We start from the raw sequence: 16,050 nt of genomic DNA, 5'->3' as shown, positions 1-16,050 counted from the left end.
TTGCTATCCAACAAGATAGAAAGACGCTCCAATCGTTAAAAACAACATAACCCAGTAAAGAAATAAATTTTACGCGAACTGATAATAATTAACCTTTGAAACGAAGTATCCCATGTTTCCTTGCTCCTTTTTATAAACGGCCGACATTTTTGAGCAACCGTCGACATCGAGCGAGCGCCATTGTTAAACAAGAACAAAGCTGGTCGAATGTCGATAACTTTATATCCAGATAATATGTACCATGTAATACTACCATAACGACCTACTCTACCTTGATTTTCCCCTATTTAATAACGCTATCGAATCTCCATAAATTTTCTTCGACTTTCCTTTCCCTCTTTCTTCTTCTTCTTCTCTGTTTCTTTTCTTTTTTCGCTCGATTACCAGAAGAAAGTTACCGAAATCCTCCGAAGGAGCCGGATGAAAAGGTTAAATGTTGCGAGATGACAGCGGTTCTTTTATTTATCGTTCGATAGCGTTTACTTTGTTAACAAAAATCTCCGGGATATACCGTTAACAGGGACATGTGCACGAAGCCGATCAAAAGCATCGCAACCTCGTTTTTAACGTCGATCGGAGCAACCCCATGGAACCCGGCTAGTTCGAGCTGGCTGGTGAGCCAGCAGGGCGAAAGGGGTGGCTGTAGTGACGTATCGACCGACGGGGTCACCTGGGGTCACCAAAGTTCATAGCGTCTCCTGGTTCACGAACTCGCCGAAAGTGCGGCCGCCATTCTGTTCCGTCAAACGACCATTTCCACGAAATCGAAATTTCGTTTTCTTTTTTTCTCTTCTCTGTTTCGTGCAGTTTTGTCAAAATCAATGCACCGATAGATGCCACAAGAGTTTGCTGTGATTCTCCAACTTGCATAGTTTCATTTGGTTCGCTGTAGCCATCCCTTCGCGTAATCAAATTCGTATCGATCGTTGTGAAATTAAATTCTTGATTGGCTTACGTTGTTTTTAACGATTCGTCTGTTCTTTTTCTTACGGATAGCAAACGGTATTGGATTAGTTTCGCTATCTTATTTTCTTTTTTACACGTGTTTCGTTCTCTTCTGTTCCATGCATTTCTATCAAAATCAATTCATCGATAGATACCTCGAGTATCGAGATTCTCGAATTTTTCTATTTCAACGTTGCTCCCGTTTCAACAAACAAAAGGGACTTGTAACGTTTTAAGGGAACGTTTAATATATATATTAAATGTATCTTTCTTTTTGAGAACAACGATATGTAAAGATAAATGATCTGTGTCAGCTGCAGGTTTTTGAGATATTTAAATGAATTTTTATGGAACATTGCAGAGCTTCCTGAAAAACAGACCTATACTAGATGTATGGAATCTATTTTAGTAAATTGTTAAAGTTTTAATTGAAAAACTCGATAGTTAAGCGAAACGAGCGCGTTTGTTTTCAAAAGCCAGATGAGTAAAGAAAATACGTCACATTATTATGCATTCATGAGAATTTTATAAAATATAGGAGATATAATATGGTATACATACATATACTAAATATCTAAAAAACAATTCTCATTCTAATATTTAATGGATGAAATAAATCTCTATTTAGTCTTCATTTCTTTAGTTATGTTCACGAATATTTGAATTTGCATAAATATCAGCAGTCTAATTATGATTTTTTAAGTTTTCTAAGTTTAGGACCGTACAGATTTCTTTATGGAACTTCAACTTTACCCACAGTTTTGATAAATCAAATTGAAATTATCATTTGTATCATTTTTGCTTGCTCAATTAACTATCGTGTATCAACAAATCTTATCAAAATAATTTTACTGTTTTAACATGAATTTCTTTATAGTACTTCTTATGATACAAGATCATTTAATCACATTTGAGAGATATACGATTAACAGGCAGAATGTCAGGGCGAATTGTGTCTTATTGAGTTTAGTATGTTCGACTATTTATGTGTTATTCTACTGGCTATCATGTTCGTACTATCAGAGAATGTAACCAATGGTGTTGTTGCTGAAATTTCAGCTTCAACGCCATATACCTGAATATTCAAATTTCTTATAAATATGTCATTGAATAAATTTTAAGAAGCATCAATAAACTGTGGATAATTATTAACACAAAATATAGTATATAATTTTTAAAAGGAAATATGACGCACATGAGCATACAGTAGACATATACGACAGAGCAAGTAATTTGCAACTGTACATATAAATAAAAATGTATATAATGTTTAAAAAAATAACTCGAAATGGTATAAACGAAGATATAAAGTATTTAAACAAATCCACTTTTGTTATTCTAATATATTAACCATGTGCTACAATTGTAGAAGTAAATACACAAGAATATATTATATGATATACGCGTTTAAATTTCACTTAGTGTAATTTTTTACTGTTTAGCATAATGCATAAAGAAAAAGGGAAAGTGATTTATCATTGATATCGTACAGCGAAAGATAGAGCTATCAGATTATCAGGCACACCTAGAGTAGATGTAAAGTAATCCCTCCTGTTATCATCACTTATTCCCTTGAAATATGATATAGCATTTTTATGCGTCGTATATCAGAGATAAACGGTAAAATCTTGTGTAAACTTCGGGAATTGGGGCAAACAGATTCATCGACACGCATCAGGTGCTTTTGCACTTGAAAAAAACGGGGTAAGTGAGTCGTAGCGTTCAGCCTAGAATTTTCTAGCAGGACGTGTTTCGTTTTTGCATAATAATCTTCTCGAATTATATTTTGATGTATCCTCGAAATAATAATTCTTGAAAATATTTTAATAACAACTCTTGGCTTTCTTGAAAATATTTTAATAATAATTCTTGGTTTTCTTGAAAATATTTTAATAATAATTCTTGGTTTTCTTGAAAATATTTTAATAATAATTCTTGGTTTTCTTGAAAATATTTTAATAATAATTCTTGGTTTTCTTGAAAATATTTAACATCAACGTTACTAAAGGATATTCTCTCGATAAAACGAATCGAATGATTAAATACAATATATATTTTATACTTGTTACCGTGAAACCTAAAATGCTTATTATTATATTGTAGTAATTTTGGTTGAAATATTTAACTTATGTATAATTAAGTTTCAAACGATCATGCCTTTGTGGTTTTGGTGCGAAAATACTTTTATGTATTCCTAATTCCTACACGTGTGTTCTTAAGACGTTTCTATAAATATAGCGTTTAATAGCAGAATCAAATACCGTATATTTGTCGAATACTGGAATTTCAAAATAAACCTGCGTAGAATTAAAATAAACATAGTCATGCCGTTGGGTTAAATAAAGACTATGATATATCTTACCTACTTACATGAACGAGGTCAAATTGACTTCCTCTTACTAGTTGTACGTGTATAGCAAATATTTTATCCATCAATTGAAACTACTAGTTTCATAGTCGAAAATCCACAGTATAAAGAAAGATAAAAGAATAGAAAAACATCACTTAAGACTACTACAGGATAATCTACGGACGTAATAAAAATGAAAAAAAATGTCCTTAACGATGACGTTTCTAAATTTTTGCCTCTTTATTGTGTTTATTTTATCAACGTTCTAAAAAATCCATGAACTAAGGATTAAAATCTTTAGATAAGATCAATATAGCGTCTACAAAGAGAGAAAACTTCATCTAATAAAAAATTACAACGCATCAGTAAATAAAAAAAGTTTATTAAAAATGTTAAATACGTAAGAAATCTTACTTTTTATTCAATGAACCAATAACTGTGTTACAGAATTTCATATTTCAAAAAGAGAAATTTTTATTTAAAACCGTCAGCTCAGTTGTTTATTATAATGTACGTGTGAGCAATATATATATTCCAGCCCCCAGTTTTACCTCACCTTATTACCAACTTACATAACAATTATGTTAGCTATAATGACGCGATTCACGCTGAAGGGAAACATACAATAAAATAGGATATGCACAATTATCATTGCAACAATTTCATATATTTTTCTTATAAAATATAATGTAATAGGACATTTTCAGTGCATTATATATGCAATTTCGTTACATCGTAACAAAGGTCTACCACAGACCAGGTGGAGAATAAACGTGAAATGCTTTTTCGTGTCCCGTTTTTGGGGATCACCTGATCCCCCTACCATTTTCGTGTTACATGCGACGTTATTGATTGAGTATAGTACTGTTCTGAATTAAAACTAAAGTCTTGTATGAAATTATAAATAAAATATAGAACGAGATATCCTGTAACCGGAATGAAGATTCAACTTACAATATAAATATACATACCTCGCAACATCTATCTCCAACACGCGAATTACATCGATCACTACATTGTACAATAAGTCTAGACAATCCAAAATTCTTTTCGCGGCTTTTGGAGATCCGCACTGGACTGGTGCGTAGTTCTTAGCTTGGTATCGTTTTCCCAAGATTAATCAACTGATTAACTTTTGGAAAACGATGCCAATTACCAGGTCTCACCACGAGGAGGTGACTACGCGCGAGACCCGCCCATGAGTTATTCAACATTACACATCGATCTCAACATTCAACCCGTTGGCAAGAATGTCGAGTTCTGACTCTACGTGATCATGGGCCTGCGTAAAGAGATAGCTGTTTCGTAGCCTAACTGCGAAACATATATCTCCAACGCAGCGGTTACACGAATCTTTACAAACGTAAAACAAAGCTTACACGACGCAATATCTATCTCCCACACAACGCAACATGTATCTCACGCACAACGATTACATCGATCAGTACAAACATCATACAATAATTCGCAGCCCTATAGGCAACATTCCGTATCAAAGATACATTTGTCTAACTTGGAACGAAAGAAAAGAAATGAGGCTGCTGTGGAAAAGGAGCCCCAACAATCAGACGATGAAAGAAAAACCGCGGATCGCCCGGAACGAAAGTAATCGCGATCTCTCGAAGGAACTAACAAACCTACGTGACGTACGATTCCTGTCACGTCGTTTGGATCTTATCACGGTCGATGGCACTTACCGATGATACCAGTGACCAGCAAATGGGACTGCGATTTATCACACTCCAACGGAACATGTTGAACTCTGGGAGGGACCGCTGAACAGTATTACAAAGGCAAGGCCCCAACAACACAGTGGGGTCCACCCCCACGGGTTCGATCAGAATTACGGAGGACGTGAAATGCAGATCCCTGTCCAAGTACCGAAGTACCAATCGGACAGCATTGCGGAGCCGCGACTCAATCGTCAACAGATTTACAGGTATCACCAGCGTGATCACGGTCGATGGTACTTCACGATGATACCAGTGACTAGCAAATGGGCCTGCGATTTATCACACTCCAACTGAACATATTGAACTCGGGGAGGGACCGCTGAACAGGATTACGAAGGCAAGGCCCCAACAGCACAGTGGGGTCCACCCCCACGGGTTCGATCAGAATTACGGAGGACGTGAAATGCAGGTCCCTGTCCAAGTACCGAAGTACCAATCGGACAGCATTGCGGAGCCGCGACTCAATCGTCAACAGATTTACAGGTATCACCAGCGTGATCACGGTCGATGGTACTTCACGATGATACCAGTGACCAGCAAATGGGCCTGCGATTTATCACACTCCAACTGAACATATTGAACTCGGGGAGGGACCGCTGAACAGGATTACGAAGGCAAGGCCCCAACTGAACAGTGGGTTCCACCCCCACGGGTTCAATCAGAATTACGGAGGACGTGAAATGCCCCTGTAGTGAAATGTAACGTCCCTGTCCAAGTATCGAAGTACCAATCGGACAGCTTTGCGGACCTGCGACTCGATCGTCAACAGATTCACAGGTATCACCAGTGTGATGACAATGCCCGTGATTCGAGGCAAATAACGAGCAGTCGTCGAGTAGTCACCAAGACAAGAGGTGTCCTTGGGCGACCTATGAATCCAAAGAGTTGTCCAGTGCACGTTGACCCGCACGTACCCGGAATACGCGCGAGCGAGTTTCATGCGGCAGTTTGAAAGAACTGAGCGATCGTGAACTGATAAATCGCGGGAACAATTTATCCAATGTGGTAAGCGAGGGGATCAAGAGAGACGAGATTAATACATTTCGTTCCAAGATGGATAAGTATCCTTGTACGGAATGAGCTTACAATGCACATAACATAGATATCTATCTTATGATTAATTAAGCCTAAAACGCACGCATCCCGCGATGTCCAACGGCGTCCCACGTCGTCCAACGTCGTCCAACGTCGTCCCACGGCGTCCCACGTCGTCCCACGGCGTCCCACGTCGTCCAACGTCGTCCCACGTCGTCCAACGTCGTCCCACGTCGTCCCACGTCGTCCCACGTCGTCCAACGTCGTCCAACGTCGTCCCACGTCGTCCAACGTCGTCCAACGTCGTCCCACGTCGTCCCACGGCGTCCCGCGGCGTCCCACGGCGTCCCACGGCGTCCCACGTCGTCCCACGTCGTCCAACGTCGTCCAACGTCGTCCAACGTCGTCCAACGTCGTCCAACGTCGTCCAACGTCGTCCCACGTCGTCCCACGGCGTCCCACGGCGTCCCACGGCGTCCCACGTCGTCCAACGTCGTCCCACGTGGTCCCACGTCGTCCCACGGTGTCCCACGGTGCAGTCCAGTCTAGATCATCCAAAATTCTTTTCCCGGCTTTTGGAGATCCACACTGGACCGACGTTGTCCAGCGTTGTCCACCGTTGTCCAACGATGTCCAGCGGTGTCCAACGGTGTCTGACGGTGTCCCACGGCGCAGTCCAGATTAGATTACCCAATATTCTCTTCGTAGCTGTTGGTGATCCAAACTGCACTGTATTAGCGTAGTTCTTAGCTTGGTATCGAATTGTTGTACAATGTTTGTGCTGATCGATGTAATCGTTTCCCAAAAATTAATCAACTGATTAATCTGCGAAAGTTATTACATCGATCAGTACAAATATTGTACAGTAATTCGCAACCATACTGGCAGCATTCGGTAACAAAGATACATTTGTCTAACTTGGATCGAGAGAAGGAAAATGAAAATACCGATACTGCATATACAATTTAGAGTCTTGCAGAAGGGACATACAACTCGTTGTGCTAAACTTTTGAAGATATCGAAAGTTACAAATTCTGACGATACCGTAATATACTTCTCTTAATAATGTGATATCAAGAACAATCTGACTATGAAAGAAAAATCATTTGGGCCTCTTGCATATATATTTAATATGCTATGAAACGTTGAAATATGTAACTGAAATGTATTTTCTGTAAATTAATAAATCTGAAACAAACTCATTTACTGAATTTGATACATATAAAAGAAACAGGCATCTCTAAAACGAGAACATTTTATATATAAAAAATAAACTACTAATAATGGTCAATTATAGATCAAATTACTATTGATTAAACTTTAGCAAATATAGTGAATCATTTGTATCTTTTTAAACGAAAGTAGGGTTACGTCGAGAACAAGAATTTTAAGTAATTGAATTTAAACTGAATTAAAACTTGAAAATTTCATATAAAATAACTTAGATGAGAGAAAATCCGATTATTATAAAATCATTTGTTTTGTCTTTTAACTTTTAACGGTATCTGTTATTTCCTACAACAACATAGTGACTTGCAACATAGTGAACCGAAAGATATGCGAATAAATCATATTTTGCAGAATTTTTGCTACAAACGTGACGATAATCGCGAATGAACTCTTGTTTCATGCAAATGAAATTCGAATATTTATAAAAATACTGTTACTCTTATGTTACTGTGAAAAGATAGAAAATATCGCGGCCGAAAGGATTCTAACAGCTATGGTTCTAAGAACGAACAATCATCAGCATTAATTCTAATAGCAATGAATTAAATTTTTTAAAATATTTCAAGCCTTCGTAGCAATATTAAGATATTTCATTATAATACTTTGTTACGTGTTGAAATCGTTCACAATTTCATACATGTATATATATATATATTACATTCGTAATAAAGTACTATATTTTAACAGTCATGGTAACGTTAACGCTGATACAGAAATAAGTCTTTTAGCAGTATTTTCAGTAATAAACGTACTAATAAGGGGCGCTGAAAAAAAAAACAAAGCAGTAGCCAGAAGGGCTACAAAGATTCGATCGTCTTCCACTCTATATAAACCCGATCAACACGCTGAGAGTGGAACTGAATGTTCTTGTTTCGCAACGCTAATTTACTACTAATATTTATGATGCAGAAAATTCTCAAAATCAAACGCGAAGAGTGCTTTGTTATATCTGCAATATCAATTAATCTATCATTAAAATAAAAAAAAGAAAAGTCTGAAAATTCCCGAAACTTGAGACGCAACGCTAATAAATTTAAATCTACGCACTTGTATTTAAACAATACGCAACACTAATAGCGAGGGATCGTACTGCAACCATTTTGGAGGTTGCTGATGAACGATCACACTTGCACAGCTCTTGCAGCTGTACGTGTGATCCAGGAACAGTGTCCGACAAATGCAGTCGGAGGGTTTGGGTATTTTGTAAACGCAACTCTACTTAAAACGCGTTCATTCGTTGTCGCAACGCTAAAGGGAAAAATAAGTAGAACTCGCGATGGAACAATATCGCAACGCTAACTCTTAAAGTGAATTTAATGAAAATAATTATTTAATATATAAAAAGCTTTTTTAAATATTCTGGTATTGCTACTTGCAATACTATAAAATAAAGTGAACACTTTTATAATCTAATTTTAAACAATAGAAAACAGGAAAAATTCTAAAAATTGCAAAAGGCAATCGCGATATCGTAATTCGCAACTCTAAAGCAAACGCGATTATCATTTTATCGCAACTCTAATTCAAACCGTAATCATTTTCTCGCCACACTAATGCAAAGCCGCGATATTATTTCGCAATTCTAATACAACCCGTAATTAATTTATCGCAGCACTAATAAGAAAAATCGCGAGTGGAGGGCTGACATATAGCAGTGCAACCATTTAGGAGGTTGCCGATGAACGATCACACTTGCACAGCTCTTGCAGCTGTGTCGTGTGATCCAGGAACAGTGTCCGACAAATACAGTCGGAGGGTTTGGGCATTTTATAAACGCAACTCTACTTAAGAAAACGCGATCATTCGTTATCGCAACGCTAACAGGAAAAATTAGTAGAACTCGCGATGGAACAATATCGCAACGCTAACTCTTATAGTGAATTTAATAAAAATTACTATTTACTATATGAAAAAGCTACTTCAAATATTCTGATACTAAAACTTGCAATACTATGAAATTAATTGAAAACTAACATTTTTATAATCTAATTTTAAACGATAGAAAACAGGATAAATTCTGATACGTATAGTTCTATAAGAAATTCTAAAAATTCATAATAAAATTTGCAAAAGACAATTCACGACTCTAAAACAAACGCGATTATCATTTTATCGCAACTCTAATTCAAACCGTAATCATTTTCCGCCACACTAATGCAAAGCCGCGATGTTATTTCGTAACTCTAATACAACCCGTAATTAATTAATCGCAACACTAATAAGAAAAATCGCGATTTGCCCAATAGGACGATGGACCGATATATACATCGGTCAAAAAAGCAAAGACTACTACTACTACTATTACTACAAATACTAAAAGCGAGCATAGTGACAAAGTAGTAACAATAATGACTTCCCATGCTCTGGATGACCCAGAAGATGGGCAGCCATCAGTAGTTGCCCTCTTGAGTGACAGTTTGTCGGGCCTCTTCGGCTTATAGCCTCTTCTTTCTTCGGGCGCAATGCCCGCTGAAACTTATATCTAAGCTCGAGACTTCTAAATCGCAAACAAAAAAAAAACTTGAAAATAAAAATATAAACCGCGGAAGCTGATTGAAGTGCGCATGGACTGACCAACGATCACAGCGGTGATCGTTGCCCACTCGCATGTGCGTGCTCGAGCGATAAACGTTCGTTCGCCCACTCGCGACCGCGATCGCGAAATTCGAAAAATCGAAAGGCAAAACCAGAGACGAGAGCATGCCCTACTCGTGCCAGTTTCACCGTCGATTTTTCAAATAAATTTCCAGAAACAGGTTGGTCACGCGAAAACGTGCCTACCCGACCAGAGACTGTGCCAACCTGCCCGGCCCTACCTACTTATAATTAACAGACACACCAGAAAGTATACTACCTATCCTACCTAGCGCTATATTTAAAAAATGGCAAAACGGGCACACCAACACACTCGCTCCACGGTTCTCACACAAACGCCCGGGCGCAAAGGTCCTACACTAGAGAGGACGTCCCGGGACGCCTCCGACACCCGAGCTTAACACAACATGCATACTCTAAGGTACGTACCATTTTCCTGAAATCGACCGACGAAGGCTAGCGACCATTGCGTAAAACGTGATAAAACACGTCTAAAGAAATTATATTTTTAAAATAAATATAAGCAAAGTTGGAATTATAATTGCAATTGATAGCAATATTAAGACTGTGATTACACTTAATCGTGTAGATTATATTATCACAAATTGTGATTGTATCGAGACGTCAATTGAATCGATATATGTCTCGACATTTTTAATATTCGAAGTTTTAACGAATGAGAAAAAACGACGCAGTTCCACGGCCTAACAACACACATACATAATGTGGAAAATACGTCGTGCACGATACACTAACACATCGTCAGTCGCTGAGAAATTATTACATTACTTAATTCTAGATCATCGTGCCCAATGTCTTTCTCCCATTCAAGTAGCACCTGAGCACGTGAACGAGGTCCTGACAATGGGCACGGAAAGGGTTAAATCTGAAAATCCTGATCTAAAAATATGATTAGCTTGTGTAATTTTTTTTAACCGACTAACGTTCTTTGATTTTATATTTTACTACTTCGTTTCTGATTAAATCTACTTTATTAATTTAATAGTAACTAAGTAACTCTACTTTATTAATTTAATAAATTAGAGCAAAATTTTAATATTGCAAAAAAGGTAGCGTTAATTGAAAAGGATTGAGGCTCGATCAAATGGAATTATTAACTCTAAATATATTATTAAAAAAGAAATAATCTCAGGCGATCTTTTTATCAAAGCACATACTCGAAAGTGCAGAAGCAGTGTTCAAAATTATTACTTTGATTCAAAAATCTGCCTGTCGCGAAGTGTCTTCTTGCACGTAAAATTTCACACATTCTTATACGGAAAAAATGAATTTTAACTCATATTTTAAATTCTAGCCAAAGTGAAATAAACGAAAGTGACTTAATATTGTCACGATCGATTCATTGCTAAAAATCAAGTATATTTATGTCATACAGGTATATTCGTGTAGATATTTGCCATTTGCAAATATTCATATGGAATATTAACATGCATATTTATAAGTAACACGAATATATATTCAAGTGTATATGTTTAACCTAATTATTAAAAAACTAATTATTATAATCGCGATGTGCAAGAAGACCTATCCTAAACTAATAAATTTCAAAAAAGAATGTTACTACTCACGGGTATAAAAAATACCCGCGGTCACTATGCTCGGAAAAAATTCTACGTAATACAACCAGTCACCCGTGCCGATTCGGACCTTTCATCCTACGACATGATGGGGTGACCGGAGGAACAGAAACGCATGCGACTCACCGTTCGAAGCGGAGAAACAGAGGACGAATATCATCAAGAACTGTGTAGGGTCCAGTGGTGGAAATGGAGGTTGCAAAGAATCTGTAACAAAACAAAACACGATGAGTGATTGCTGATTATTTAAAAGGTTGGAGATATTGAAAAATGAAAGTTTATTAACTGTGGTAACTTTAGTAATAATAAAGATTGAAATACTAATATACTTTGGTAAGTATACAAACTGAAACTCTAATATGAAAGTAAAAAATCTAGAAATTAAGAATCTAATGATTTCTGAAATACGTTAGTCATTTGTTTCATAATTCGGTATTAAGACTTCAACACTTATTTTATTTTAATGAAAGAATTACCCCAGAAGATTCTAATCTGCCAAATTTTCAATCAAATTGTATTTCTTAATTAATAGTGATCAAAGAAAAATATACAGAATAGACATAATTGAAGTACGATATGTAAAGATACTTACATTCCTGGCTTTTGAGCCACTGTTAGAAGATTCCCAAAGAAGGTAAAGAAGTTGAAGCAGTGGTATGTCTATAACCAAACACAAGATATCATTAATATCGTTAATACATAATAACAAACTCGAAACTTTACCAATAATTAAGAATATATTCTAATAAGTATGTAAATTGGAACTCTAATATAAAAGTTTGAGAACAAAATATTCAGTGATTTTTTATACGTATCAGACAGTTTTATTGTACTTTAATGCTAAGACTTTAAGACTTTATTTCAATTAAAAAGGACATTTACAGCTTTTTGAATTATCAATCATTTTTATTTTATAATTAACAGTATTTCAAACAAAATATACTAAATAGAACAAATTGAAATACAATATATAAAACTACTTACATTCTTGAGCTCCTGGAGAGGCTTTATCCTCTTGAGGGAGGCACTGACTCTAATACCGAAAACAAATATTCAACAAAATAAATATATATAAAAGAAAACATAAAAGACTACGTTACCGCGACCGTTCAAATTATAATCGGCGAACAAGAACTCTAATATCGCGTACAAATTTGATTGATAAAATTTTATTACTTTCGCGTATGATTATTCGATCGAATTTGATTAAAACTATCGTGATTTTAAAATATTAAAAAGAAACTATTGCGTAGCAAACACTGACTCTACAACCGCATTGCGCGCGGTCACAAATATTCCCTGAAAATAAAACAGTTTATATGCGGGGGTGTGGGGGGTGGAAAAGAAGCTAAAAGTCGTTTCGACAATTTTCTTCTTTTTCCTATCGAACGTTTATTTAGAAAATACTGCTATTTCTTTATACTTAAAAATTATTATTAAGAAATTGGAACAAGTATGAAAATGTAAGTTGAAAATTGTGAGATATTTCTCGATAGCGAACAAATGTTTACGAATGCCGTAAATGCAATGCAGTCGTTTGCAAGAATTATACTGTTCGCAATTAGAATATATACTGTGAATTTTCGTTACTAGAATACGAAATATACACTCCACTAATACACCATAATCGCGTGTTATAAATATTGGAAAATATTTGCAAGAATTCAAGAGATCGCCAATAAATATACTTAAAGAATACTTGACAAACGCACGCGAAACCTTGTTTCGAGGTATTTGAATCTAACTGTTACTAAGTTGCAAGTTTATGACGTTAACTGTATTGAATTCCACAAGTGAATTATTGAGATATAACTCAATTTGAAACAATAAGATAATTCGTTAAAAATTTGTCTGAAATAAGAGAATGATTTCATATATCGGAAATAGAAGAATAATTTATTTAATAGAAGCTATTGACACTGCATATACAATTTGGTATCTTGCAAAAGGGACATTCGAGTCATTGTACTAAATTCTTTAATATTCTATTCTCGCGACTCTAAACTTTTAAATATATCAAAAAGTTACAAACTCTAATATGACCGCAGTAATTTTTCCTTAAAAATGGAAAAATAGGGAAGAAGCCCGAATAAACAGACAATGAAAGAAAAATCGCAGCGCGAACTCGTTCCTTCGCGATCTTTCGAAAGAATCAATGGACTCGCGCGACGCACTCCAGTGCACAAAATAACCGCAAGATTTAATGGAAAGGAAGAATCGATTTTTATATGTCGTTCCAAGTCAGATAAGTATCATTGTACAGAATGGGCTCAGAATGGATGTGAGAATCAAGACATATCCCACGGTGTCCCACGGTGTCCAGCGGTGTCCCACGTTGTCCCACGTTGTCCTACGTTGTCCCACGTTGTCCCACGGTGTCCAGCGTTGTCCCACGTTGTCCCACGTTGTCCCACGTTGTCCCACGTTGTCCCACGTTGTCCCACGTTGTCCCACGTTGTTCCAAAAATTAATCAGTTGATTAATCTTTGGGAAATGATGCCAATTACCAGGTCTCACCACGAGGAGGTGACTACGCACGAGACCCTCCCATGAGTTATTCAACATTACACATCGATCTCAACATTTAACCTATTGGCAATAATGTCGATTTCTGACATTACTTGTCCACGGGCCTGCGTAGATTAGTATGAGATAGTTGTTTTGTATCCTAACTGCGAAACATCGACCTCCTACGCGACGTACCTCTGTACACGAGATAACACTAGGGTTCAGCGGAAAGCCCAAGGATTGACCGTAACTCGATTTCTGTTTCGCCGTTCGAAACTTTCACAAGTCGCGGTCAATAGCGCCGACCAATGATGCCAGTGATCCACTGGTGATCCAGCCGTGGATGCATCACATAGACCGGCAACTTAACACACTCCGACTAAACAAGTTGAACCCGGGGAGGGACCGCTGAACAGGATTACGAAGGCAAGGCCCCAACTGAACAGTGGGGTCCACCCCCGCGGGGCCACTCGAACCGAATTACAGCTTGTTGAAGATTAATAATTTAAGTGTTATAAATTGATAGGTCAAATGTTGTAAATTAATGGTTTAAATGCTATATTTAAATTCGGAATTAAGTTGTTAATAAGTAAACAAAGGTTTCTTACCGATCTTCACGTTAGGAAGGTTCAAGCGCAAATGAGCTCGCGCGCGAGTCGGATGTTCCTTATATACATGATGATCAACCGTTGACAAGGTTACAGATGATTAGTCGAAAGGTGACAATGCACAATATTCTGTTGCACTGATGTTATGAAAATTGATTTTTCCATTATAACACAATAAAATTTAATTATTTTGACATTTTTATTGTAAATTGACTCCTCCAACAATTTGTTACAATAATCAGTTTTATAATTTTTATATTTTTTACCAGCTTAAACTAAATTTACACTTTTAAGGTACTATTTTTTCATTTACAACTGTGTTAATCTGTATTAAATGCCAGTTTATGAAAAGAATAATTTTATTATAATAACAAAATATGAAAGTGACCAGTGATCAAGAATGATCATTCATCCCAAAGGGAAAAGAATTTATACGATAGTTTAGTTTTTAACAATTGCAGACTTTTCCGCATTCTTTTACAAGATTTTAAATTATTATATTTTATAACAATTTATAAATGTTCTTAACTTAATTCTAAGCATATACCATCGTTCATTAGTTAATCATTAAATATATAAATCTAATATGTTTTCACACCTACAACTCTATTTTACTTTTTACAACTACAATATAATATAAGCACATATCCTCGTTTTCCAAAAAGGTGTCTATCAGATTCTGTTTTCGTAGCGTATTTTTTTATGTCTATCTGATACTGATTTCATTCCTGTAATATCAAATTTTTCAAATTATGCGACGTCTAAGGACCTAAGACTTCATTATTATATAAATGCTATAGTAAATACATCGATGTATCGATACTTTTTCTAGCCTCTGTCCACAATCTTATCGTGCAATCTTAACAATCTAGTTGAAATCATTGAAACGAACTTTTCACAAAATTCATCTATGAATTACAAAGACACAATGGTAAATTTACGAAATTTCAAGAAAAGCTTATTTGCATATATAATATTTTAATTATCACTAACGTTCACCGACTGTTTTGCAGGATGATCGGTGCAATGCCTGCGGTGGCAGTTCGCCACGAACGTAAACGACAGGAAAAAAGATTAAAACGTCCTAGTCAGCTTTACCTAGGGGGCCAGTGGATGCCACCGCCTCAAGGCTCACCGCCTACCCCCAGTCCTCATGGCCACAACAACCACCTGGAACCTTTACCCGAGTTGTATCTCTGTGGCAAGGTAATTTTTCGCTTAACGTACAAACATACGAACATATGTACGTACGTACATCACAGTGTAGATGGATATCGTCGTGCTAACGTGACTATTTATTGATCTCAACTGACCATACGCTACGCATCATGGATACACTTTATGACAACACGAACGTTCGATTTCTGTGTTCTTGAGTTATTCCACTGTGTGGAATTTATGTGTGCCTGTGTGCCATTTATAGGTTTGCATATCTTCTTATAATACGT

The 16,050-nt window shown here is 36.5% G+C and overlaps 1 protein-coding gene across 1 annotated transcript in view; it reads left to right on the top strand.

Moving 5' to 3' along the window:
* LOC132904700 (uncharacterized) overlaps positions 1 to 16,050 on the top strand; it is a 117,216-nt gene that overhangs the window by 80,091 nt on the left and 21,075 nt on the right. The window contains exon 2 of the mRNA XM_060955405.1: positions 15,616 to 15,808. Within this exon, the coding sequence (XP_060811388.1) occupies positions 15,617 to 15,808 (192 nt within the window). The 5' untranslated portion in view covers position 15,616. The remainder of the gene's footprint in view (positions 1 to 15,615; positions 15,809 to 16,050) is intronic.

This window comes from Bombus pascuorum, chromosome 2 (assembly GCF_905332965.1).
Source record: "Bombus pascuorum chromosome 2, iyBomPasc1.1, whole genome shotgun sequence".
NCBI lineage: Eukaryota > Metazoa > Arthropoda > Insecta > Hymenoptera > Apidae > Bombus > Bombus pascuorum.
The sequence above is the reverse complement of the archived record's forward strand: the minus strand, read 5'-3'. Positions and strand labels throughout refer to the sequence as shown.